This window comes from Crocuta crocuta, unplaced genomic scaffold, assembly GCF_008692635.1.
Source record: "Crocuta crocuta isolate KB4526 unplaced genomic scaffold, BGI_CrCroc_1.0 scaffold20, whole genome shotgun sequence".
Taxonomy (NCBI): domain Eukaryota; kingdom Metazoa; phylum Chordata; class Mammalia; order Carnivora; family Hyaenidae; genus Crocuta; species Crocuta crocuta.
The window spans coordinates 966,130-991,861 of NW_027527932.1; the positions used below are offsets into that span (position 1 = coordinate 966,130).

At 37.3% G+C, this 25,732-nt stretch overlaps 1 protein-coding gene across 6 annotated transcripts in view; it reads right to left on the reverse strand.

Annotated features, from left to right (window-relative positions):
• Positions 1–25,732, reverse strand: part of SGK3 (serum/glucocorticoid regulated kinase family member 3) — a 119,261-nt gene that overhangs the window by 18,225 nt on the left and 75,304 nt on the right. For all 6 annotated transcript variants that reach the window (XM_077751791.1, XM_077751788.1, XM_077751790.1 and 3 more), the window contains 6 exons: positions 24,004–24,079; positions 16,296–16,383; positions 10,544–10,593; positions 8,165–8,222; positions 1,242–1,325; positions 1,002–1,133 (listed from right to left, as the gene is read on the reverse strand). In XM_077751791.1, coding sequence (XP_077607917.1) covers positions 1,002–1,133; positions 1,242–1,325; positions 8,165–8,222; positions 10,544–10,593; positions 16,296–16,383; positions 24,004–24,079 — 488 coding nt within the window. The remainder of the gene's footprint in view (positions 1–1,001; positions 1,134–1,241; positions 1,326–8,164; positions 8,223–10,543; positions 10,594–16,295; positions 16,384–24,003; positions 24,080–25,732) is intronic.

Sequence of the window (25,732 nt, forward strand, 5' to 3'; positions counted from 1 at the left end):
TGAGAAACAGAGGAACAGGGGGTGGTCCGCTGCCTAAATCCTGGAATCACACTGCCTGAGTGTAATTCCTGGCTCTAATACTTACTAACCACATGACCTGAGCAAGTTACCTATCTTCTCTGTGCCTCAGTTTCTTTATCTTATATAACAGGATTGTTGTGAAGATAAAATAATACCTACAAAGAGCCAGAATGCTGGGCACATTAGTACATACACTTGATTGATGTTAGCTATTACTGTAATTCTCATCATGATAGTAGCATTTCCAGTGTTTCAATATCCCTCTGATGCAGAGTTTTGGGGATATTATTGATAGATTTGGTTCAAACAAAAATGGACTACATGGTAAGAAAATATTTTCAAAGAAATCTTTGCTTTCTTTTAGGCAGAACTCAAAATCTTTAACAGGTTGAAACATATTGTGAGTCACCAAGAAACATATTGTTAATTGCCAATGGGCCAGAACACGAAGCGTTTTCCACTGACTTCACCACAGAACTCTTTATTAGAGGATCACCTCAGCTGATTATAGTTTGCACGTTTTAGAAAATGACAGGCTAGAGTAATCTTCAAAATACAACTGTGGAGACAATAATTATCTAAATGCAAATCATGTTTCAGTATATGATTCTTGCTATAGTATCTGTGAAGTCTGTAGCTTCACACCAAGGTTCTTTAATGAATCAATGAATCTTCCCACCTACCCCATAAGGGGTTGAAGAAAGAAGCTCTGTTTACAATTCTCCATTGCCTTGCTTTGTGCCTATGAGCCAGAATCCCGACTATAACAGCTGCTAACGCTGGCCTGTCCTTCCGAAACCTGGTAAGTGAAGAAAGCTGTGACCTCATCCTACTTTTTTCTAAGCATCACCAACCCAAGAAAACGAATCATAGGGGTGCCTGGCTGGCTGGGCCAGAAGAGAAAGCCACACTGGGTGTAAACATTACCTGAATAAATAAAAACTTTAAAAAAAGAAAAGAAAACTAACTATACAACTCACCTCCCCTCCATTAACAAAATCCAGAACAAAATAAAGCTTTTCAGTTGTTTGGAAAGAATAATGTAATCCAACCAAAAACGGATGTTTCACATTTTTCAAAAGCACATTACGTTCAGCCATAATATGTTTTTGCTGTTGGAAAAAAAAAAAAAAAGTAAAGGATCAACTTGCATTATATGCCAGAAAACACTTGTTATTTGAGGAAATGGATTTAAGAGAAATAATGCTATTTTATTTTACCTCTTTTCTGTTGAGAACTATTTTTTTCTGTAACACTTTGACAGCATAAAATTTTCCATCCAGTTTCCGTTTTGCAAGGAGAACCTGTTGTAGTTAAAGATTGTGCATACTATTAGAAATTTCAGTATTTAGATAGAAATAATTCACTTGTCAATAAATTCATAAATTACGTACAAAGAAAATCTACAAGGGACCTACATTATATAATGTTTTAGTTTTGAAAACCGAAAACTACTGAATTTATTTGTTTCACTTCTCATATTAAAAATATTAATCACTTGAATAGCCAGGTACCATTTCTTTGTCACTTAATGTGCCGATGGTCAAGATTTTTATGAAATTTAAGTCCCCAAAACTAAACAGCTTGAGATCCTCAAGAGTGTGTGTGCACGTACACACGTGTATGCATCAGCCCTGCGTCCTAAAAAGTGAAAATATTGAGGGTATAAACTTCATGGATATATTAAAAAACAAAAAAAAAAGAAGGAAATGGTTGCTATGTGATCAGAGTGCCTTTCTGTTTTAACATTTAGGTTTCTCTCAAATTCAGAAGCATTCGGAGGAAGAAGCACCAAGTATGGCTGAGTTTCTATACGCTACTTTACTGGGTGGGTTGCATGCACTTTCGAAGATGTGAAGAAACTTAGAGACTCTTACTCCAGAAAAAAAAGTAACAGACTTAGGGCCTTTAAAATAATTTTAAGGGATTCAAGATGTTCAGCAAGCTGTGTAACTATTAAATGGGGTATGTTCCAAAGCTTATCTGACAAAGCAAGTAAGGACGCTGCTGGACCTTATATTCCAGTCCCTGTGGGGTCAACCTCACTAACGCTTATAACCCCAGACTAATCATGAGAAAAGTATCAAATTCCAACCTTACAATATACCTAACTAGGACTTCTGAAAACCATCAAGGTCCTCAAACCAAGGAAAGTCTGAGAAACAGTCACAGCTAAGAGAAGCTTAAGGAGACATGACAACCTAATGTAACGTGGTGTTGCGGATGAGATCCTGGAACGAAAATGGGCCATTAGGTGAAAAGCAAGGAAATCTATAAGAACAATGGATGTTAGTTAATAATATGCATCAACATTGCCTCACAATTTGGAACAAATGTACCATGCTAATGTAAGGTATTAATAATAGGGAAACTATGGGGAGTGGAGGATGGTTTGGGAATTTTCTGAACTTTCTGTGTTTTCTCTTAATTCAATTTTTCAGTAAATCTAAACTGTTCTAAAAATACAGCTTATTGATTTAAAAAAATGTTAATCAAGGCAGCGTCAAACATCTTCAAGGTAAAAATGTCCTGTGTTCAACTGCTGGCATTTCTCCCATCTTCCATTCTTTTGTTTGCTACAATATTTGACTCTCTGAACATCTTTCCTTCTTACATTTTTCCTTTTCTCAACATCTCCCACCTCCCTGACCTTTCCTTCCCTATTTTGATTGGTTCGTCTTCAAGTACATCACAAGAAAATATTTCAAATGTGACAAGGAGGGGTACTGATTCCCTTAAAAGAGTATTTTTTCAATAGACTGGTAGATTTGGAGGACAGTTAAGAAACAAACAAAAAAAGGAAAATGGAACCAAGACCACTCAGTGGAGAAGAGTTTGTAATAAATTTTAGTCGCCATTATTTATTTTAGTTTATCATATATTTTTTTCTACTTTTCAGACACACTGCGGATTTGCATTTGTTTACTTTTCCTTCTTTTTGTTATTTTGCCTTTATTTATTATACTTTATTGGTTTCTATCCATTTTATAAGACTTTTAATTTTTATTAAACATAATATACATATAAAATAACTCACAAATCATTACAGCTCAGTAAATTACTACAAAATAAAGTCACACTGTGTAACCACTATCCAGGTCAAAAAAGAAAACATTATCATATAGTTGTGGGTTCATTTCTGGGTTTTCTATTCTATTCCATTGATAAATGTGTCAATTTTTGTATTTACCCAAAAAATACAAAACTATTAATTTGAAGGGATACATGCACCCTGATGTTTATAGCAGCATTATGTAAGATACCCAAATTATAGAAAAAGCCCAAATGTCCATTGACAGAATGGATAAAGAAGACATGATATATATACACAACAGAATATTATTCAGCCATAAAAAAAAGAATGAAACCTTGCCATTTGCAATGACATGAATGGAGCTAGAACATTTATGCTGAGTGAATAAGTCAGAGATAGACAAATACCATATGAGTTCATTCATATGTGGAATTTAAGAAACAAAATAAACAATCATAGGGCAAAAAAAGGGAGAGGCAAACCAAGAAACACATTCTTAACTATAGAGAAGACACTGACGGTTATCAGAGGGGAGGTGGGTGGGGGGTGGGTTAAATGTGTGATACGGATTAAGGAATGCACTTGTGATGAGCACCAGATGTTGTATATAAATACTGAATCATAAATTGTACATCTGAAACTGATTATTACACTGAATGTTAACTGAAATTTAAATAAAAATTTTAAAAAGAAATAAAAATAAAAACAATCAGTAGCTTGAAGCCTAACCTTTCCCCCTATTTCAGAAACTACTTATTGCTGTCTTCCTCAACTACCAAAGTTCGTAATAACACAGATTAAGTTTTGCCTTTTTTGGTAATTTTATGTAATTAGAATCATATAAAGTTGTCTCTGACTTCTTTCACTCTCAAGAATGTAATACGCATTCATGTTGTGTCATATAGCATAATTTTTGTTTTTTATTGTCCAGAATAATGCATTATTTAATTTTAAAAATTTAATTCCAATATAGTTAACATACAGTGTTTTATTACTTTTAGGTGTATAATACCGTAAAGCAACAATTCTATATATTACTCAGTGCTCACTATAAGTGCACTTTTTTAATGGTAAGTGTATTCTTAATCCCCTTCACCTATCTCACCCATCGCCCCAGTAACCACCCCTCTAGGAACTATCACTTTGTTCTCTACAGTTAAGGGTCTATTTCTTGGTTTGTCTGTTTTCTTTGTTCATTTGTTTTCTTTCTTAAATATCATATATGAATGAAATCACATGGTATTTGTCTGTCTCTGACTGACCTATCTTTTTTTTTTTTTTTTAAATGTTTTATTTCTAGGAGAGAGAGAGAGACAGCGTGAGCAGGGGAGGGTCAGAGAGAGAGGGAGACACAGACTCTGAAACAGGCTCCAGGCTCTGAGCTGGCAGTCAGCACAGAGCCCGACGCGGGGCTCGAACCCACGAACCGCGAGACCATGACCTCAGCGAAAGTCGGACGCTTAACCGACTAAGCCACCCAGGCGCCCCTCTGACTGACCTATTTCACTCTCTAGATGTCCCCATGTTGTTATAAATGGCAAGATTTCGTTCTTTTTCATAGCTCAGTAGTATTCCACTGTATATATAAACCACATCTTTACCCATTCATCTACTGATGGACACTTTGTTTCTTTCCATAATCTGGCTATTGAAAATAACGCCACTTTAAACAGAGGGGCGCATGTAGCTTTTCAAATTAGTGTTTTTAATTCTCTGGGTAAATACCCAGTGGTCGAATTACTGGATCACACAGCAGTGCTATTTTTAATTTCTTGAGGAAGCTCCATACTATTTTCCAGTGGCTGCACCAGGCTGCGTTCCTACCAACAGTGCACAAGGGCTCTTTTTCTCCACATCCTCACAAACACTTGTTTCTTGTGTTTTTGATTTTAGTTATTCTGACAGCTGTATGGTGATATCTCATTGTGGTTTTGATTTGCATTTCCCTGATGATAGATGATGTTGGGCATCTTTTCATGCGTCTGTTAGCCACCTGTGTGTCCTCTTTGGAGAAATGTCTGTTCATGTCTTCTGCCGATTTTTAATTGGACTATTTGGATTTTTGGTGCTGAATTGCAAATTCCTTATCTATGTTGGATATTAACCCTGTATCAAATATTTCATTTGCAAATATCTTCTCTCATTCCGCAGGTTGTCTTTTGGTTTTGCTGATTATTTCCTTTGCTGTGCAGAAACTTTTTATTTTGATGTGATCTCAATGGTTTATTTTTCCTTTGTTTTCCCTGCTTCAGGAGACATATCTAGAAAAATACTGTTCTGGCTGATGTCAGACAAATTGCTGCCTGTGCGCTCTTCTAGAACTTTTATGGTTTCAGGTCTCACATTTAGCACCTTTATCCATTTTGAGTTTCTTTTTGTGTATGGTGTGAGAACCGTGGTCCAGTTTCATTCTTTTTGCTGGAGTTTTCCAAGCACCATTTGTTGAAAACACTGTCTTTCTCCTGGTGCATATCCCCGCCTCCTTTGTTGAACATTAACTGACCATATAATTGTGGGTTTATTTCTGGGCTCTCTATTCTGTTCCAATGATCTATGGGTCTATTTTTGTACCACTACCATACTATTTTGAGGACTATAGGTTTGTAGAATATCTTGAAATCTGGGATTGTTGATATCTCCAGTTTTTCAAAACTGCTTTAGCTATTCGGGGTCTTTTGTGGTTCCTCACAAATTTTATGATTATTTGTTCTAGTTCTGTGAAAAACTGCATTACACAATTAAACACACTCTAAATGACAGACGTTTAGATTGCTTATGAAGAACAACACCATGAACATTCTGACATATGCCTTTCTTAGTGCATCTGTGTATGCATTTCTGCTGGACATACAGCTAGAAGCAGAACCAATGTGTCACGTAGGTAATGCATATATACAGCTTTAATAATTAACATCAGTTTTCAACAGCATTAAGAAATGAAACACATCGGAATAAATCTAATTAAAGATGTGTAAAAGCTCTACAGGACGTTATAAAACATTATTGAGAAAAGTAAAAGATAATCTAAATTAAGAAAGGGACATCCATGGTTAATGGATTGGAAGACTAAAAAAAAATAAAAATGACAACTGTTCCCAAATTCATCTACAGATTCAATGCAATTCCAATCAAAATCCAGCAGAATTTTGTGGAAACTGGCATGCTAATTAAAGAGATATGCAAAGAGCAAGAAGGGAGGACTTGTTTCGTTGGCTATCAAACTACATAAACTAACAGAACAAAATATAAAATCTCAAAAAGAGAAATATAAAACATAAAATCTAGAAGCATATCCATGCATAGATGGACACTGGATAAATGATGAAGGTTACCCTGTAGAGCAGGGGGGGATAGGACAATCTTTTCAATAAATTGTGTGGGACTAGTTCGATATCAATAGGGGAAAAAATGAACTGTGACCCTGTAACTGCACACTATATGCGAGAACCAATTCCTGGTAGACTCCAGATCTAAACATCAAGTTTCCAAAAGATAACGCTTATTGCTTTTAATGACAGCTTATCTTTAACATCCCAACAGACTGTGAGTGAGCATTTTGAGTGCACTATCCCTTCCTAACTTTCTGTTGCTGTACTAGCACAATGTCCAGCATGTGTGGGTGGTCAATATATGTGCTGAATTAATAAACACACATGGATTTAATTGTATGGTCACAGTTTCTGGTATCTAGGGAACGCAGAAAACAAACTAGAGATACCGAAAGCTAGGAATGTAGCAAACTATAATTAAACACATGCATATTTATTTTCACTACAGATTGAAGTGTAATGCAAAAATGCACTTAAATATATCTGATGATTCTGTTAACTCCATCTATGATGCTTCTTAAAGTAGATCTCCTTCCTTGGTTTGGCTACACAGTCAAGTTACGGGATTCATCTGACACTGTATGAGGAAGAGCAGGAGTTCACACCCCCCCCCCCCTTCCCCTATGGTTATTTTCATAGCTGCTCATTTTGGCCTTTCAGCTTCAGCTTAAATAGCGTATCTTTAAAGAAGCCATCCTTGGGATGCCTGGGTGGCTCAGTTGGTTAAGTGTTTGACTCTTGATTTCAGTTCAGGTCATGATCTCATGGTTCATGGGTTTGAGCCCTGTGCTGTCAGCACTGAGTCTGCTTGACATTCTCTCTCTCCCCCTCTCTGTGCGCCACTCCCTTGTGCACTTTCTCTCCCTCCCTTTCAAAAATAAACACTAAAAACTTTTTTAAAAGCCATCCTTGACCCATCTAAGTAGGAATTTTCCCGCCACTGCCTATTGTCCTCTATCACTTCACTCTATTCTTCATTTACTTAACAGTCCCATTACTGCTTTTAATTATTTGACTTTAAAAACATTTTTTTTTAACATTTACTTTAGAGAGAGCGAGAGAGTGACAGAGCACGAGCGGGGGAGGGGCAGAGAGAGAGGGAGACACAGAATCTGAAACAGGCTCCAGGCCCTGAGCTGTCAGCACAGAGCCTGACGCGGGGCTCCAAATCACAGACTGTGAGATCATGACCTAAGCCGAAGTTGGGACTTCGGGTGGCCAACTGAGCCACCCAGGTGCCCCTATTTGACTGTTTTTTAAAGCCTATTTTGAGAAAGAAAGAGAGAGTGTGGGGGAAGGGCCGGGAGAGGTGGGGAGAGAGGGAGAGAATGAGAATCCCAGGCAGGCTCCATGCTGTCAGTACAGAGCCTGATACGGGGCTTGAACTCCCCAACCATGATATCGTGACTTGAGCCAAAACCAAGAGCTGGACACTTAACTGACTCAGCCACCCAGGCACCCTGACTGCGTATTTTTAATTGGCTACTTCTCCTACTAGGTTGTAAGCATCACAAAGGTAGTAACTTTGTTAAGTTTTGTTCAGTATCATCTAACCAGAAGCCAGTATGGTACTTGGCACATCACGGGTGCTCAAATACTTGTTGAACAAATGAATTTTATGTTAAAATTTGAGTGGGTACGTTATCTCCTAAGTACTGTGAAGGTAGGGAAAGCATCACAACCCCATACCCTGCATACCAACAAGCACCGGGGCCTGGGGCATGTAAGACACGCATTCCTCAAGTCGTTATTTAGTGAATGGAAAAATAAAAACTCTTACCTTGCCAAAGCTGCCTTTTCCAATAACTTTTAAGAAATCAAAGTCTGTTGGTTTAGCACTGAAATAAATGAACAATGACAACAATCAGCCTCTTAGAAATTGTAAAGATGTTAACTTTTAAACATTTCTTAGTACCTCACTCTTTAATAAGTAAATGCTGGTCACAAAACACTCTAGCATGAGGACTCCGGCTTTCACACTGGCAGTATACCTCATCCTGAATATAAAATAGGTCATAATGAATAGTAGTAATATCCACTTTCTGATAAGACATTTTATAACTTTCTTTACGCCTTGTTAAGTTCTGCTTAAGAAGGATTTCCATAATAGTCTCTTTGGGAGAAAAGCATTTATCTATATCTATATAATGTTTGAACTCAATGTAGCTTCCCTTTAAACCAATTCTGTTACCCATAAACCTCACCAATGTAGTTACCGAGGAAACTGAGTAACTACATAAATTAGTAATTTATTCCAAGGACTATCTAGTTTGGCAATTCTTCTGACACATGCAGATTTTGCACATGTATCACTTATCGTACATTGCAGATAACAGATTCTCCTTTTATTCTCCTAGACGGCAATGCAGAAAATCCAGGAGAACAGAGATCAAAAGGAATACTAATCTTGTCGTTTTGTTTATATTAATGTGTCATGTAAAAACAACATTGGCTGTAGGTAGACAAAAGCACATGGCAGCAGAAAGTGGAGCTAAGCAGCCAGAAAATGGTTTCCTTCTACACGGTCTGAATCCTAAACTGGACTTGAGAGAAAAGAATGACTCCAATTATGGTTTATATTTCCTTTAATTTATTATTGAAATAAATGGCCAATTGGAACACGAGAGTAACACCAGGCATAGGTTAAATAGTAACAGGTAAAGATTAGGGAGATAAATACTTAACTAAGCTCAGGTGTTTTTCTTCTTCAAGAATCTGCTCTTTGGACTATTTTGTTCTTTAGTGATGTGTTGAAATACTGAAATAATTTTTTTAAACAAATCTAACAGCAAAAAATCACACAAAATTTTCAAACATGGTGAATAGGCTAACTGAGGCCATACCCAAGGCACCACTGTTAACTGTTGGTGACGAACCCAATCTGAGAGCGAGGCTGTTTCTGTGCCGCCTGAACAACTCAGTGTACGATGATAGAAAAGCATGCTCAAAACCAACCTCCCCTCCAGCTACCACTCCATTTCTCTGCTTTCCTTTGCAGTAAAACTCTCCAAGTAAGAAGTTTAAATTCATGGTCTATTCCCACTGTCCTCTCCCCTAGTTCTCTCTGGAACTCCTTCTTATCAGGGTTTGTACCCATCACACCTCTGAACCAGCTCACAAAGGTCACCAAAGGTTTATCAAACCCAGTGGTCAATTCTCAACACTCACCTGCTTTACCAGAAACACTGAGTTAATTACTCCCCCCTTGACACACTTTCTTCAACTGTTTTTGTGACATCACATTCCCGGTTTTTCTCCTATTTCACTAACTTTTTTTTTCTCCTTTACTGGTTCCTCCCTGGCCTTTCTGCAATGCTGATGTCTCCCAGGACCCAATCCCTGGGCCATTTCTTATCCGTCCTTACTCTCTAAGAGGATGAAAAGGGTGAGGGAAGCATAATGTCTTAGGATAAAAGCCAGACTACTTCAGAGTTAATCCAGTGAAGCTGAGGAATAATTTTACAAGTAAGGACAGCAACGCTGCACCCCGTGTCCGTGGCGGGTACCGCCCATCTGTCAGGGCGCTCCTCAAGCCGAACCACCAAGGGGCCCAGGGATCCTCTGTATTCAGCAGTCTAGGCATTCGCTTCTAGTGAACGGCTGGAGTTGACACTCAAAACGAAGTCTACATTTGCCATTCCTCAAAATGCTTTCCCCCTGCTCAAACAAATATGGCACTGTGGGAGGAACGGTTCAAGCAGGTTTAATAGGCTTTAATATGCTAATGTCCATCATGACTGCTCTGGAACAAGCTGGCGGACAATTAGGGTTGTACCAGTAAACACTGAGCACCAGTGAGAATGTGTTAGATCTGCAAGGACACTTCTGTCAGAGCTCCTCCAAGTACCTCCCAGGTCGTAAGATCCCCTGAAAATATCTCACACACATACCAATCCCAAAAAAATGACAATTGGAAAACAGCAGAACCAAATTAATAATTTGTGGATTTATCAAATCCTCAGAAGTCTGTTACAGCAACTCAAAGCTAGAGTCGTAAAGTACGTAAGCATAGGACAGTACTACATTCACTCTAACCATGGTTACTGTATTTTACAGGGTTCTAGTTAAACTGATATAATGATGCATATCTGCACATTCAGAAAAAAAAAAGGTCTTCCTAGAATTCAGCTAGAGGACTTTTGAAACAAATTAAACTTACTGAGGATTTCCAGATGGTCCCAGGTTGATGTTCTGTGAGGTAGAGTGTAGCTATTGGGATGGGGGAAGAAAACAGTAACACTCTTATTGGAACTTCAAAGGTTATCAGTCAATAAATGGTTCTGAAATAAAATGTGCGTAACTCTACCACAGATATTGGATGTACCGCCATGTTAAAGAAACGTGAAGTCCTAACTCTTAGTAATGAATAAATTTACTTGGAAACACACAATCAATATAAACACTCATTTTTATGATACATTTCAAGAGTAGTTGTGAGGAAAAAAATAAGGCAGGAATGAAGCTCAAAGTTGTCAAATGAATGAAGTAAACTGAAGAAAGCTCCTTGGATGAGGTGGTATAGAAACCGCAATTTACGAGGGATCATTTCTACATTTAAAAACTGGTTAAAATGACTACTTGTTTTTCAAATTTTCAAACAATTGCTCATAAATTTTGTGACATGGAAATGATAATATGATGATGATGACTGCAGATGCTGGATTGAATTACAGGAGACAGACTTATTTCTAAAGCAAATACATGCAGACAGGAGTACTTTTCTTTCTAATCCCACCATTGTGGTCTAATAAAAATTTTAGATAGGCTTTTCTCTTTATAGTAATTAACATAGTAAATTTATGCTCTAGTATTATTTAGAAGCAAATCTTTACTATACCATAAAGCAGTTTAACTAAAAAAAGATTCTAGTTCACTAATAATTAGCTAGAAATTAAAAAAAAATTTTTTTTTAATGTTTTATTTCTAGGAGAGAGAGAGAGAGAGAGACAGCGCGAGCAGGGGAGGGTCAGAGAGAGAGGGAGTCACAGACTCTGAAACAGGCTCCAGGCTCTGAGCTGGCAGTCAGCACAGAGCCCGACGCGGGGCTCGAACCCACGAACCGCGAGACCATGACCTAAGCGAAAGTCGGACGCTCAACCGACTAAGCCACCCAGGCGCCCCTAATTAGCTGGAGATTTAACCCCAAATCCCGTAAGATTAATCCAGTGATTTTGTTAGCATGAGCACTTTTTTATAAAGCCAAGTGTAAGTGAATTCTGCTTCACATAAATTCCCTTTGAAATTCTTTATACATACAACTGTAGATAACCTAATTATATAGAGCCCTATTATATAATTATACTTCACATAAGCTGTAGATACAAATAAGCCTTAAAAACTTTTCCCTTTAAGCTCATCACAACCAAAAAAATTTTATCTAAGCTATTTCTTAATTAGAGATATAAATCATATGTATTTCCATTTAAATTCATTTGAAACTTAGAGAAAATCTCCACAACGCAAACTACTTTTAAAACTAAGGGAAAAGGAGTGGCTGGTGGCTCAGTCAGTTAAGTGTCCAACTCTTGATTTCAGCTCAGGTCATGATCTCACGGTTTGTGAGACAGAGGCCACATCAGGCTCTGCACTGACAGCGTGGATGGAGCCTGCTTGGGATTCTCTCTCTTCCTCTCTGACCTTCCCCCACTCATGCACTTGCCCTTTCTATCTCAAAATAAATTTTTTTTAAAAATTAAAAAAAAAAATAAAGGGCACAAGTTCCTAATCATAATACATTTCTTATAAAATAAATCGACACCAGCTTCCCACTTACAAATTTACTTCCTACCAATATCTTTACGTGAAAAATTTTCATGTAATACATTTTTAGTCTCCAGAAGTAGAGAACCATACAACAAGACCAAAACAAAAAGCATCAAAAATCTGGTTCATGCAATGAGAGCCTGTTATGTCGTAACTTCAACATGGAGTAATCTTTTCTGTTTATATACGATAGTGTTCCTGAGAATCTGATAACATAATCCAAACTAAATTACAATTTCAATACACTTATTCTTTGAATGTGCAGAAAACTGGATCAGTTTTCCATTCAACTAACTTTCTTTATATAGATGAGGGAAGAGGATTCAGTAAGCATCGATCAAACTAGGACAACTTGTGCCCTGAATTACACCATACGTAAAAATATTTCATTACATAGCAATGATTTTCCTAACAGAGCACATTTCCAAAATAATAATGAAAATTATTGGGAAACATAATTGATTTCTTCCCTACTGTTTTTAATACCTTCTTGGGGCGCCTGGGTGGCTTAGTCGGTTAAGCGTCCGACTTTCGCTTAGGTCATGGTCTCGCGGTTCGTGGGTTCGAGCCCCGCGTCGGGCTCTGTGCTGACTGCCAGCTCAGAGCCTGGAGCCTGTTTCAGATTCTGTGTCTCCCTCTCTCTCTGACCCTCCCCTGCTTACGCTGTCTCACTGTCTCTCTCTCTCTCTCTCCTAGAAATAAAAATATTAAAAAAAAAAAATACCTTCTTAAAAAGTTTTATTTACTTATTTTGAGCAAAGACACGCCATGTGCATGAGGGAGAGACAGAGAAAAGGGGAGAAAGAGAATCCCAAGCAGGCTCTGTGCTGATGTAGTACTTGGTCTCACAAACCCATGAGATGATGAACTGAGCCAAAATCAACAGTCAATCGCTCAACCATCTGAGTCACCCAGACACCCTATCTACTCTTTTTAAAGATTAAATTTAGCCACTAAACTGAGGGTGTGGTATAATTTATTAATAACATAATTATCATTAATTATATATAATTATCATTATTAATTAATGACAATTAAAACCATTTTAATCAATTAATAATTAATGACGATTAAACAAAAGCATGTTTCTTGGCCTCTATTTTTCTCTAAGTAAGGGGAAAGGGCAAGATGCCCTCAAAGATATTTTCTGGCTATTAATTTAGTTATCCACTTATAAGTTCTTAATAAATAGCTCTAGCTATAAGACAAAGTACAGCTTCTTCTCTTTTCTGAAGAAATTCTTTTTTTCCATATTTTAAAACTGCAAGAGATCCTAGTCCAATTTCAGATTTTATGGATGAAAAAAGAGAAAGGACAGAGAATTCAGATCTAAGGTCAAAAGTGGCAGAGAACAGGAATCAGAACTCAGGAAGCTCTCTTCATTTGGTTCTTTCCTCAAAGCCAGCTGTCTCCTATAGCAAGGCAAGGTATTTTTCAAATGACTTAAACCTACATACTCTCAGCATGATTAGTAAGCAAAACATGGAAAATCAGGATTATATACATTTTCTTTACAATGTTTTTATTATTTCATCTTTTTGCATTAAAATATATACATCGTTAGAAAATATGGAAAACACCAGGAAGATGCTTTTTAAAATATAAATAACCTTATTAACAGATGATCTTGCAAATACTACAGTAATTTCATATAGTATTTGCATAACTTTGAAAACCTGACTGGAATCGTACCTTGAGAATATGCATGTAAAATTTTATACTCTCGGGGTGCCTGGGTGGCTCAGTCAGTTGAGTGTCTGACTTCGGCTCAGGCCATGATCTCATGGTTTGTGGGTTTGAGCCCCACGTCGGGCTCTGTGCTGACAGCTCAGAGCCTGGAGCCTACTTCAGATTCTGTGTCTCCCTCTCTCTCTGACCCTCCCTTGTTCATGCTGTCTCTCTCTCTCTCTCTCAAAAATAAATAAAACATTAAAAAAAAATTTTATACTCTCATTTCAGGTAACAGTATGTCAAAACTTAAAATATTGGGGCACCTGGGTGGCTCAGTCGGTTAAGTGTCCGACTTCGGCTCAGGTCATGATCTCACAGTTCGTTGGTTCGAGCCCCGCGTCGGGCTCTGTGCTGACAGCTCAGAGCCTGGAGCCTATTTCAGATTCTGTGTCTCCCTTTCTCTGACCCTCCTCTGCTCACAGTCTCTCTCTCTCTCTCTCTCAGCAATAAATAAAAAAACAACAAACAAACAAAAAAGCTTAAAATATTATCTTAAAAATTTTTTTAATGTACAATATATGGGGACAATCACTATCTGATAGGTTTATATTTACACTGATTATAATTTTTTATACTAAAGTGATTATCTTTTTTTCTGTGTGAAGAATTATTTCATTAGCATCAACTCCTAAATGACCTGAATATTTTCATGTTTCATACACATTGCCAAACCACTTTCCAAAAGAATTACATAAAATCATAGTGGTGCCAGGAAAGCCCAGGCAGGGGTGCCTACTGTGCCTTACCCTATTAGTCTTGACATTTTTATATTTTTATTTTTATTTACATTTTTGTTAGTTTGGTAGAGAGAAAAAAATCTCTATTTTAAAAATTTCACTTGCTGTTGGCATTGAGGTTGAACATTTCCCACATATCTGTTTACGAACAGTATTTCTTCATGTCCCTTTGCTTTCTAAAAAAAAAATTTTTTTTAACATTTTATTTATTTCTGAAAGAGAGAAAGCGTGAGCAGGGGAGGGTCAGAGAGAGAGGGAGACACAGAATCTGAAACAGGCTCCAGGCTCTGAGCTGTCAGCACAGAGCCCGACGCGGGGCTTGAACCCACGAACTGTGAGATCATGGCCTGAGCCGAAGTCGGACGCTTAAGCAACTGAGCCATCCAGACACGCCATCATGTCCCTTTACTTTTTATCTACAGGGTTTTAAATACTATTCTTTCCAAAAATCCATTTATATATTTTTACACAAATGTTTTTCCCAGTCTGTTGTCTCTCTTTTGACAACGTGCAGATATAAAAATATCCTTTTATGTTGTCCTGGGATAAACCATGTCACAAATGGAAAACATAAATGAGTTGTCTTAACTGGAAAACCCTCCTGTGGTAACAGAGATGGGAAATTACTACTTTATAATAGTTACAAGAAACAGGACTATTATTCAAATGAAGATTTTAGCTATGGGACAGTAATGTTCCAATTCATATGATCTTTTAAATCACAAAAACAGAACCATGAAAAAGACAACACTATATAAACAAAAACTGTACTTTAAGGCAACATCTCTGAATTTCATGTATATATTTAGCAAATATATAGTTTTTATTACTTTTAATTGTAAAAGTATTAGCATATTTATATAAGAGTTTTCGTTATAATTTTAACTGCTAAATAATAATTCTCTGGGTTAAATTACTGTAATTTACCTTTCCCATGTAACTTTCTAAAGTAAATGTTGAAAACATCGTTATAATAAGCCAGAGCTTATTACATTTATTTACTGGTTATCACAACTGATTTCAAAAAAATAAGAGTATTCTATTCTTTATTTGGAACACATACTGGTTATGTGCATGTACCTACAGGAATAAAACTTAGTTGATGCCAACTGGCACATGCGTATTGATTGTTCTGCATATAAAAACCTGGCAATGCAGAGGAAGAAGTATTAAATTAACATTCTGATTGAAAAGGCCTTTCTGGCTGATCAAAATTCAAAACAACAGTTTAAGTATGTTAATGATTATGAAGATATATAGTGATCAAAAATTAAGATGTAAAGTGAAGAGAACAGCATATAAAATTGAAATTAGGTAACTAAAAAAATCCCTATACATTAAGATTAGCTAGAAAACCACTAAAATGTTAAAAATTACAAGTCTGATTAGTGATAAGAAAGTAATACTTCTTACTATTTTCAAAACTTTCTACTAACTAAACTTTCTATTACTCTTTCTACTAAATACGAGCATGTGTTACTTTTTATCTATAAAAAGTACTAACTTTATAAGAAATAATTGCAAATGTGTACACATTTGTTTTTATGTATTCTACAGAGTAGAAAATTTACAATTGATGAAATTACATCATTTTAAGTAAATGTTGCTCTCGAGTTGCCAATAATTTCATCTTTGGGGAATGGTATTTTTTCTGTTAAGAAATACAATGCCTCTTACTACCTTCTGAGTACTTCTTTCATCCTCATCTTCGGATGGATCTGACTGATGTTTTGGGCTGTCCATTTGAAGGAATGCTCTGACATCTGGACTAAAAACAAAAATGAACTTTATTATAACTTTATCACTATAGCTTTTCTCCCTCTGAAAGTAAAAATAACCATAATAACATTTACAGTATGAAAGCCGATACAATCCATCACTATTATTATGAAAGCAACAAGCTGATTAATTTTTTAAATATAGGGAATCCAACAGACAAATGATCAAAGATAAAAACAGGCAGTTCGTAAAGAAAAATCCCAACTGGTAAGGAAGATGTCTAGCTTAACTAATAATCAAAGAAATTCAAAGTCAAACAATAAGGAGATACCACTTTATGGCCATTAATGGGCAAAAATTAAAAAGACAGATATTATCAGAAGTTGGTAGGGATATAGGAAAAGAGACACCCTCACGCATTGCTAGTAAGAAAGTAAAATGAGGAAGCTTTTCTGAAAAGGATTTTGGCAATACTTGGTTAAACTGTGTATGCAGTTTTCCTGGGCCCAGAATTTCCAGTTGTAGGAATAAACCACAAAAAAACCTATGTACAAGTTCAATAAAAGACACTTAACTAGGATACTCATAGTAACTCTCTCTATAATAGTAAATCAGAAGCAGAAGAGGCATCCACCAATAGAGAAACTAGTAAAGCTATGGTAACCTCTCACAGAGAATTCCACTCAAGAGTCAGAAACAAGGAACTATATAGCACAGCATTATTTTTGTATATATTAAATATTCACAGACATGAAGTAGCACCCATAAACAAATATCCAAAGACATATAAAAAACATATTCAAGTAGGTATCAACAGTAGGGATGAAGATATGGGTATGAAGATTAAACATGAAGAGAAAAAAATGGACTAAAAGACACGCCTTACTAAGAAACTCAGAAAGATGAAAAATAATTTTTAAAAAGAGGAGGAGCTGGTGAGAACGTAAACTAGTGTAGCCACTATGGGTAACAGTTTGTCAGTTCCTAAAAAAGTTAAATGGAGAATTTCCATATGACTAAGCAATTCCATTCCTAGGAAGTACCTCAAAGAAATAAAAACATATTCACACAAAAACTCACAAATGTTCATAAGCAGCATTATTCACAATAGCCAGAAAGTATAAACAATCCAATTATTCATTAACTGATGAATGGACAAAATGCAGCATATCCATACAAAGGAACATTATTCCACCATACAAAAGAATAAAGTACTGACATATGATATTACATGGGTGAACCTCAAAAACATTATGCTAGGAAAACAAAAGACAAAAAAGGTCACATATTATATGACCTCATTTATATGACATGTCCAGAATAGGCAAATTAACAGTGACAGAAAAGTAGATTAATGGTTGCCAAGGGTTAGGTGAAATTCAAAAGTACATCTGACCCTTGAACAACATGGGGTTTAGGGGACCTGACGCCCCATGCAGTTGAAAATCCATGTGTAACTTTTGACTCCCCCAAAACCTTTACTACTAAGAGCCTTCTGTTGACCTGAAGCCTTACCAGTAACATAAACAGTTAACACTTATTTTGTGTTATATGTTTTATATAGTGTATTCTTACAATAAAGTAACCTAGAGAAAAGGTTAAGAAAATCTTAAAGAGAAAATACACTTACAGTACTGTACTGTATCAAAAAATAATCCATGTATAAGTGGACCTGTAAAGTTCAAACGCATGTTGTTCAAGGGTTAATTGTAATCTCTTTTTGGAGTGATGTTACTGTTACATTAGACTTGGGGCGCCTGGGTGGCTCAGTCGGCTAAGTGTCTGACTTCGGCTCAGATCATGATCTCACGGTGTGGGTTCGAGCCCCACGTTGGGTTCTGTGCTGACAGCTCAGAGCCTGGAGCCTGTTTCAGATTCTGTGTCTCCCTCTCTTTCTGACCCTCCCCTGCTCACGCTGTCTCTCTCTCTCTCTCTCAGAAAGAAATAAAACATTTAAAAAAAAGTTAGATTAAACTTGAGACAACAGAGTGGGATAGTGGTGATGGCTGGGCAGCACTGTGACTATATTGAACACCACTAAATTGTATATTTTAAAAAGTTAAAAGGGTGAATTATATATATGTGAATTTTATCTCAATAAAACTAAAACAAATTTTTTTAATGTTTATTTTTGAGAGGGAGAGTGAGAGTGTGAGCAGGGAAGGGGCAGAGAGAGGGAGAAACAGAACTTGAAGTAGGCTCCAGGCTCCGAGCTGTCAGGACAGAGCCTGATGCAGGGCCTGAACTCACGAACTGCAAGATCATGACCTGAGCCAATGTCAGCTGTTTAACTGACTGAGCCACCCAAGAGCCCCTCAAAAAAAAAATTTTAAAGGTGAGGATAAGGATCTTCAATTTTCTCACACAGAAGCAACTATTACTAATATTTTGGTGGTATTTTATTTCAATATTTTCTTCTGCACCACTAAGACCACCTTCTATTTAAAATATGTTTAATGTTTTTCACATAAAAATTATATTATAAACATTTCTCCATGTTGTTAAAAAGTCTTTGTAAATAGTCACTTTTGATAGATGTATACTGTTGCATAGTGAGAACGCAGTAAATGTTATTCAATGATTCTTTTGTTTTAGGATACATACATGGCTTCCAACTTTTTACTACAGAATTTTCACTGCTATAAGTAAAGTTTTGATTGATAATCTTTGTGCATAACATTAGAACTACACTTACGATTTTAAAAAAATATTTATTTTATTTTTTTTTTATTTTTGAGAGAGAGAGAGAGCGTGAGCAGGGGAGGGTCAGAGAGAGGGAGACACAGAATCTGAAACAGGCTCCAGGCTCTGAGCTGGCTGTCAGCACAGAGCCCGACGCGGGGCTCGAACCCACGAACTGTGAGATCATGACATGAGCTGAAGTCAGACGTCCAACCGACTGAGCCACCCAGGTGCCCCGATGTTTTAAAATAAAATTATTTGGTCTGAATTACAAACGATTTTCAGGCTTTAAATACAATTGTTTAGCTGATTTCCAAAAGGTTATACTAATTTATCCTCTCCCAGCAGTATATGAACATCCTGAAGACACTCTCCAGCTCTAATTAGCATTAAATACTTCAGTTTATATTACTATCTCTAATAATTTAATAAGTATAAAATAGTAATTTAAAGAAAAGGTATTCAACTTTATTAGTAATTAGTGAAATACAAATAAAGCAACAGTAAGATACTACAACCCACTCACCAGAATGGCTAAAATTAAAGAGACTAACAATATCAAGTGTTGGTGAGGTGAGCAATGTGACCTTATGTATGGATACCAGAAGTATTATTTGGTACAATCACTTTGGAAAACATTATCCCCCAAGCCTAAACATATACACAGCGTACAACCGAGAAGTTCTACTCCAAGCACATGAGAAATGTCTGCACGTTAATGTCAACATCATTCATAATAAAATAAAAACAACTCAAATATGCATCTGAGCAGTAAAATTGATAAAATGGAGTATATTCATACAATGGGATATTATACAGTAATAGAAATCAACCAACTATAGCTATATGCAACAACATGAATGACTATCTGAAAAGAAGCCAGATAGAGGGATGCCTAGATAGCTCAGTCGGTTGAGCATCCAACTTTGGCTCAGATTATGATCTCTCAGTTCATGGGTTCGAACCCCACATCGGGCCCTGTGCTGACAGCTTGGGGTCTGGAGTCTGGAGCCTGCTTCGGATTCTGTGTCTCCCTTGCTCTCTGCCCCTCCCCCGCTCATATTTCTCTTTCTCTCAAAAATAAACAACCTTGAAAATAAGCCAGATACAGAATACATACTGTATGATTCTATTTATTAAAAAGTACAAAAATGGCACATTAACCTTTCCTGTTAACGCTCAGAAGAACAGTTATCTTTGGGAAGGAGCGAAGGAACAGAGGTTGAGAGGAGGCATGTTAGGGTTTCGGGGGTGCTGGTAATGTTCTACATTTCTTAGCCTGGGGGCTGGCAACTCAGATGTGTTCACTTTCTCATAGTTCATTAAGCTGTATAATCATGATTTGTGCTCTTTTCTGTATGTGTTATACTGCAATAAAGCTAAAATAAGGTATTTTTATTCCAACTTGCATTTCTTAAATAGATATGGAAATGCTGTTTCTCTGGTAATCAGCCACTTGCATCTCTTCAATAAATCATTAAAGGGCTCTGTCCATTTCTTTTGGTGTCTTAGGTGTGTACTGTCTGCACAAGCTCTTTTTATATGAAGCAGATTTATCTATTGTTCTTTACTATGAAAAGCTTTTCCTACATTTTTGGTTTTTAATTTTACCTGTGATTTCTGGGGTTCAAAAGTTTTTATTAAGTCACATTTGTCATTGTTTTACTTTACATATCATGCACTGCCAACATGTTCAGAAAACTTCATTCAGAGATCAGAGAAAGATCAACCTACCTTTTTCCAGTTTTTAAATAATGTTAAAATTAAACTTTAATGAAGTTTTTAAAAAATGTCTTTATTTATTTGTGGCAGAGAGAGACAGCATGAGCAGGGTAGGGTCAGAGAGAGGGAGACACAGAATCTGAAGCAGCTCCAGGCTCTGAGCTGTCAGCACAGAGCCCGACGTGGGGCTCGAACCCATGAACCGTGAGATCATGACCTGAGCCGGAGTCTGACGCTTAATCGATTGAGCCACCCAGGCGCCCCTTAATGAATCTGTTTTAACAGAAGAAAGTAAAGGTATTTTCTTCTACTTTGTAAAAGATTTTATTTTTAAGTTAATCTCTACGCCCAACATGAGGCTTGAACTCACAACCCCAACCCGCTCCATTGACTGAGCCAGCCAGCCGCCTCATCAAGTAGAAGTATTTTTTTAAAAAATTTTTTAATGTTTACTTATTTTTGAAAGAGAAAGAGAGACAGAGCATAGTTTGGGGAGGGGCAGAGAGAGAGAGACACACACAGAATCCAAAGCAGGCTCTAGCACAGAGCCCAGTGGCTGTCAGCACAAAGCCCGATGTGGGGCTCAAACTCACAAACTGTGAGATCATGACCTGAGCTGAAGCTGGTCACTTATCCGACTGAGCCACCCAGGTGCCCCTCAAGTAGAAGTATTCTTAAAGTACATTTCCTTAACTGGGAATAAGCAGGTGTTCAAAATACACTTGACGATTGGCTCTTCTTGTTCTCTTAAATCTTAAGTATTATTTTATAGTTTGATGTTTAGATGAAAAGTGTGAAAACTAGCAAAACCCTGTTAATATCAAGATGAGATTCAGAAAATATGAAATGTCATTTTTTAATAAAAAGAAAATGTTAGTTAAAAGTTAAGTTTGAAAAAGCTCATGGCTACTCATTTTTGAAGTACTGGAAGTGTCCTCAACCTTAAATAGAATGGTGGTAGTTACAGGTTGTATACGTATGAATAAATCCATTGGGTTGTATACTTAAGAACTGTATATTTTACGGTATGTGTACTTTAATTGTATACTTAAAATTAATATAATCAATTTGCTTTAGGTGAATTTTAATACCAAATGTAACATTTTTATAATATTACTTTCCAGATCCAGGACGGATATTTAGAACTTTATAGTATTAGAAGTTCTGAGTAAGAGAAATAATATCCGTCACCACCATTTATTCTATACTTATTCCATGTGAGACTCAAAGAAGACAAATTCAACCTCTCAGTGTATGAATTTTATTTCAAACAAGCCACTAATATGCCAATTTGAAGTACTCTCAAGTGCATACAGCAAAAAGTAAAGATCGGAGGTATGGATCTAAGTTGAAGATACAGAATTTGTCCTGGGGCAAAGGCATAATGTTTAAAAAAATAGTTCTACAGAGAGCTAAATCACAAAAGGCTCTTTGCTCATGAAAAGACCAGATGTAGAAACGCGGAGTTCAAGGACCCTCGCTAATTCTGTGCTGGCTCCCTGCTGAGGCTCAGCATGGAGAGGCACCTGCCCTCAGTGCACCGGCGAGCCTCAGGGTCACCACAGGGACCACATCCCTCCCTGACCTTGCCCCACCTGTGAGCACCGAGGGACAGTCCAAAGCACTGGGTAGGAGGCCTTGGTCAGAGGAGGTTCAGTTTTAGGATTTCACTAATTTAGTGAATTAAATTAAGTTAGAAAAAGAGGTCAGAGGACTTGCTCAGAATGGTAGAAGCCCTCAATAATTATACTGTGAAGAACGACACAAACGGTAGTCACTGGTTTTAGAACAACCGCTAAATATACAGTCCTTCAGGCTGTGATTCTGAAAAGACTATTAAAGTGTGTCATGTTTGCGTCACTGTCCATAAGGTAACCTTCATGTCTACACAGACAGGTGAGCAATGGGACAAGCTCCCCAGAAATTTACTTTACCCCCTTTACTTCCTAGAACATAATACTTTATACATATAAAACAATGTAAGTAACATATGTAAATTAAAAATAATAAATATAATGAATACCTATGAATTACCAAACTCAAAAATGAACACACATCTCAAAGCATGGATCTACCTATATGTTCGTAGGGATTTCTGACACGACCCACCCTTCTGACCTCGTCAGGAGCTGCTGACTCACAGCAGAAAGCTTACACTCACCAACGGAAGACACACATGGGGCCAGGAAAGCACCTTGGGTTTGAGTGGCTACCAGGAACGCTGTGTTGAGAAGGCCTGGAGGCCCGGCCTGGGTCAGAACACTGCCCCAGGTGAAACCAGGAGTGGTGGCACGTGTGCATGACCCTCGCCAACTCCTTCAGTCTCATCTCCTTTCTGAAAACCTGCTGTGTTCTCGTCACCATGACATATAAACACCTAAGTATCCCGAACATGTCCGGCTCTTTGTAGATTCTGCCCTCTTCGCCTGGACGCTCTCCCTATCTTTTCCTGAACAACTGCGCATCCTTTAAATTCCAGGAAGCCTTGCTTGACCTCCTTCTAAGAAAAGCTGGCCACGATGTTCTCCGTTACCTTCTAACACCTCTATCATAAAACCTTCCTACCTTTAATTGCTGGTTTATATGTCTGTTTCTCCCACTAGACTAGCCTGTGCCTCTGGAAAGTTCTCCTTATATACAAATGCATACAGCAGGTACTCAATAAATGCTTTTAAAAAAGGCTTTATCTGGGGACGCCTGGGTGGCTCAGTTGGTTAAGCATCTGACTTCAGCTTAGGTCAACATTTTGTGGCCTGTGAGTTCAAGGTCCGCATAAGGCTCTGTGCTGACAGCGCAGATTCTGTGTCTCCTCTCTGTGCTCTCCCCCTACTTATACTCTCTCTCTCCCTCTCAAAAATGAATGTTAAAAAAAAATTATTATCTGAATCCCAGTTAGTCAACATTACCGTGTAATATTAGTTTCAGGTGTACAGTATAGTGATTTAACAAATGCTTTTTGAATGCACGTATAAATATAACATGAATAAATATAATTAGAAAAATGCCTAACTATGTACTATGCAAGTTTCTTTTAAGTTTAATCTACAAAACTAATACAAGTACAGAAAGAAGAGAGAAAAGAACTAGGGCCTGGAGTTGATGGGAGGAAAAGGAGATTAAGAACAGCAGGGGAAACTGCTTGATGATTTTACAAACATATACAACACAGTAACTTGCACAGAACGTATAAAATCTACATCAGTAGCTTATTCAATATTCTTAGGTTTGGTTTTAGCACCTCTTCAAAACAATAAAAATTACTTACTGGTTGTAAAGTTCTGGATACCTAACTAAGTTCTGAATGAACTCATTCAGTCCTGCTCTTCTTTGTTTAATAAAATCTGTTAAAAGAGACAAACTATTAGGGTTATTTATGACAGACTATGTAATTATCATCAATACAGTTAGATAAGAGTAGACAAGCACAAGACAGTGAATTTTGACCAAGAAGCTATTTTTTAAAAATTTTTAATGTTTATTTATTTATTTTTGACAGTTTCTTTTTTTTAAATAGTTTATTGTCAAGTTGGTTTCCATATAATACCCAGTGCTCATCCCCACACGTGCCCTCCTCCGTGCCCATCACCCCCCTTTCCATCTCCCCCACCCCCATCAGCCCTCAGTTTGTTCACAGCATTCAAGGATCTCTCATGGTTTGCCTCCCTCCCTCCCCCCAACTATTTTTCCCCTTCTTCTCCCCCATGGTCCTCCGTTAAGTTTCTCCTGATCCACTTATAAGGGAAAACATATGGTATCTGTCCTTCTCTGCCTGACTTATTTCGCTCAAGGAAGCTATTTCTTAATTCATGTTTCTTTTTTTAAATCTGTTGAATGTTTTATTTCCGAGAAAGAGAGAGAGAGAGAATAAGCAGGGGAGGGTCAGAGAGAGGGGAAGACACAGAATCCGAAACAGGCTCCAGGATCTGAGCTAGCTGTCAGCACAGAGCCTGATGTGCGGGGCTCGAACCCACAAACCGTGAATCATGACCTGAGCCAAAGTCAGACGCTTAACTGACTGAGCCACCCAGGCGCCCCCATGTTTCTTGATATACAATAAGAAATACTTAAAAATATATTTTTTTAAAATCTACAAATACAATGATTATAAAAATCAAGCAGAAAACATATCTCCCAAAAGAAAACTCTCTGAAGAAATGCCTATTTTTGGTTCTAAATAGACTCATTACAAAACTTGGAGAGGCAGGGGCACCTGGGTGGCCCAGTCAGTTAAGCATCCGACTTCAGCTCCGGTCACGATCTCAAGTCCGTGAGTTCAAGCCCCACCGAGTGAACTGAGATTTCAAAAGCTGCTATGAGAGCAGAGAAGAGGCTCCCAACCCTACCTAGAGACTAGTGTTCAGGAAAAATTTCGGAAGGCACTGGTATCTACATCAAGTCTTATAAAGAACTAGCTGGGTATGATGTCTAGGCCTCAGAAGAACTCAAAGACTAGAATAATACTGGGGAATTGTCTTTTTATCTTGTATGAACCTATTTCTCTTAAATTAGTAAAGGTTACAAGTGAGAAATGAAAATGGTTTAACTTTTTTTTTTTTGAGAGAGAGAGAGGGAGAGAGAGCGTGTACAAGCGAGCAGGGGAGGGGCAGAGACGGAGAGAGAATCCCAAGCAGGCTCTGTGTTATCAGCATGAAGCCCAACATGGGGCTCAATGCCACAAACTGTGGGATGATGACCTGAACCCAAATCAAGGGTCGGATGCTTAACTGGGCCACTCAGGCACCCCAAAGTGGTTCTATGTAAGCCATTTCAGTGTCATGCCTTTAAAAAACATTTATCTTTAGCCCTTAACACGAGTGTAATGAGAGGAAGTTAACTGATGTTTTTGTAAATAAATAAAATACTAAGCAATTATATTCTAACATTCATAGATTCTAAAATTCATATGCCCTATTTCTTACTAGATTCACACTGATTTTGTTACCCTGTACTCTTTTTTTTTTTTTTTTTTATTTTTTTTTTTTTTTTTTAAAAGG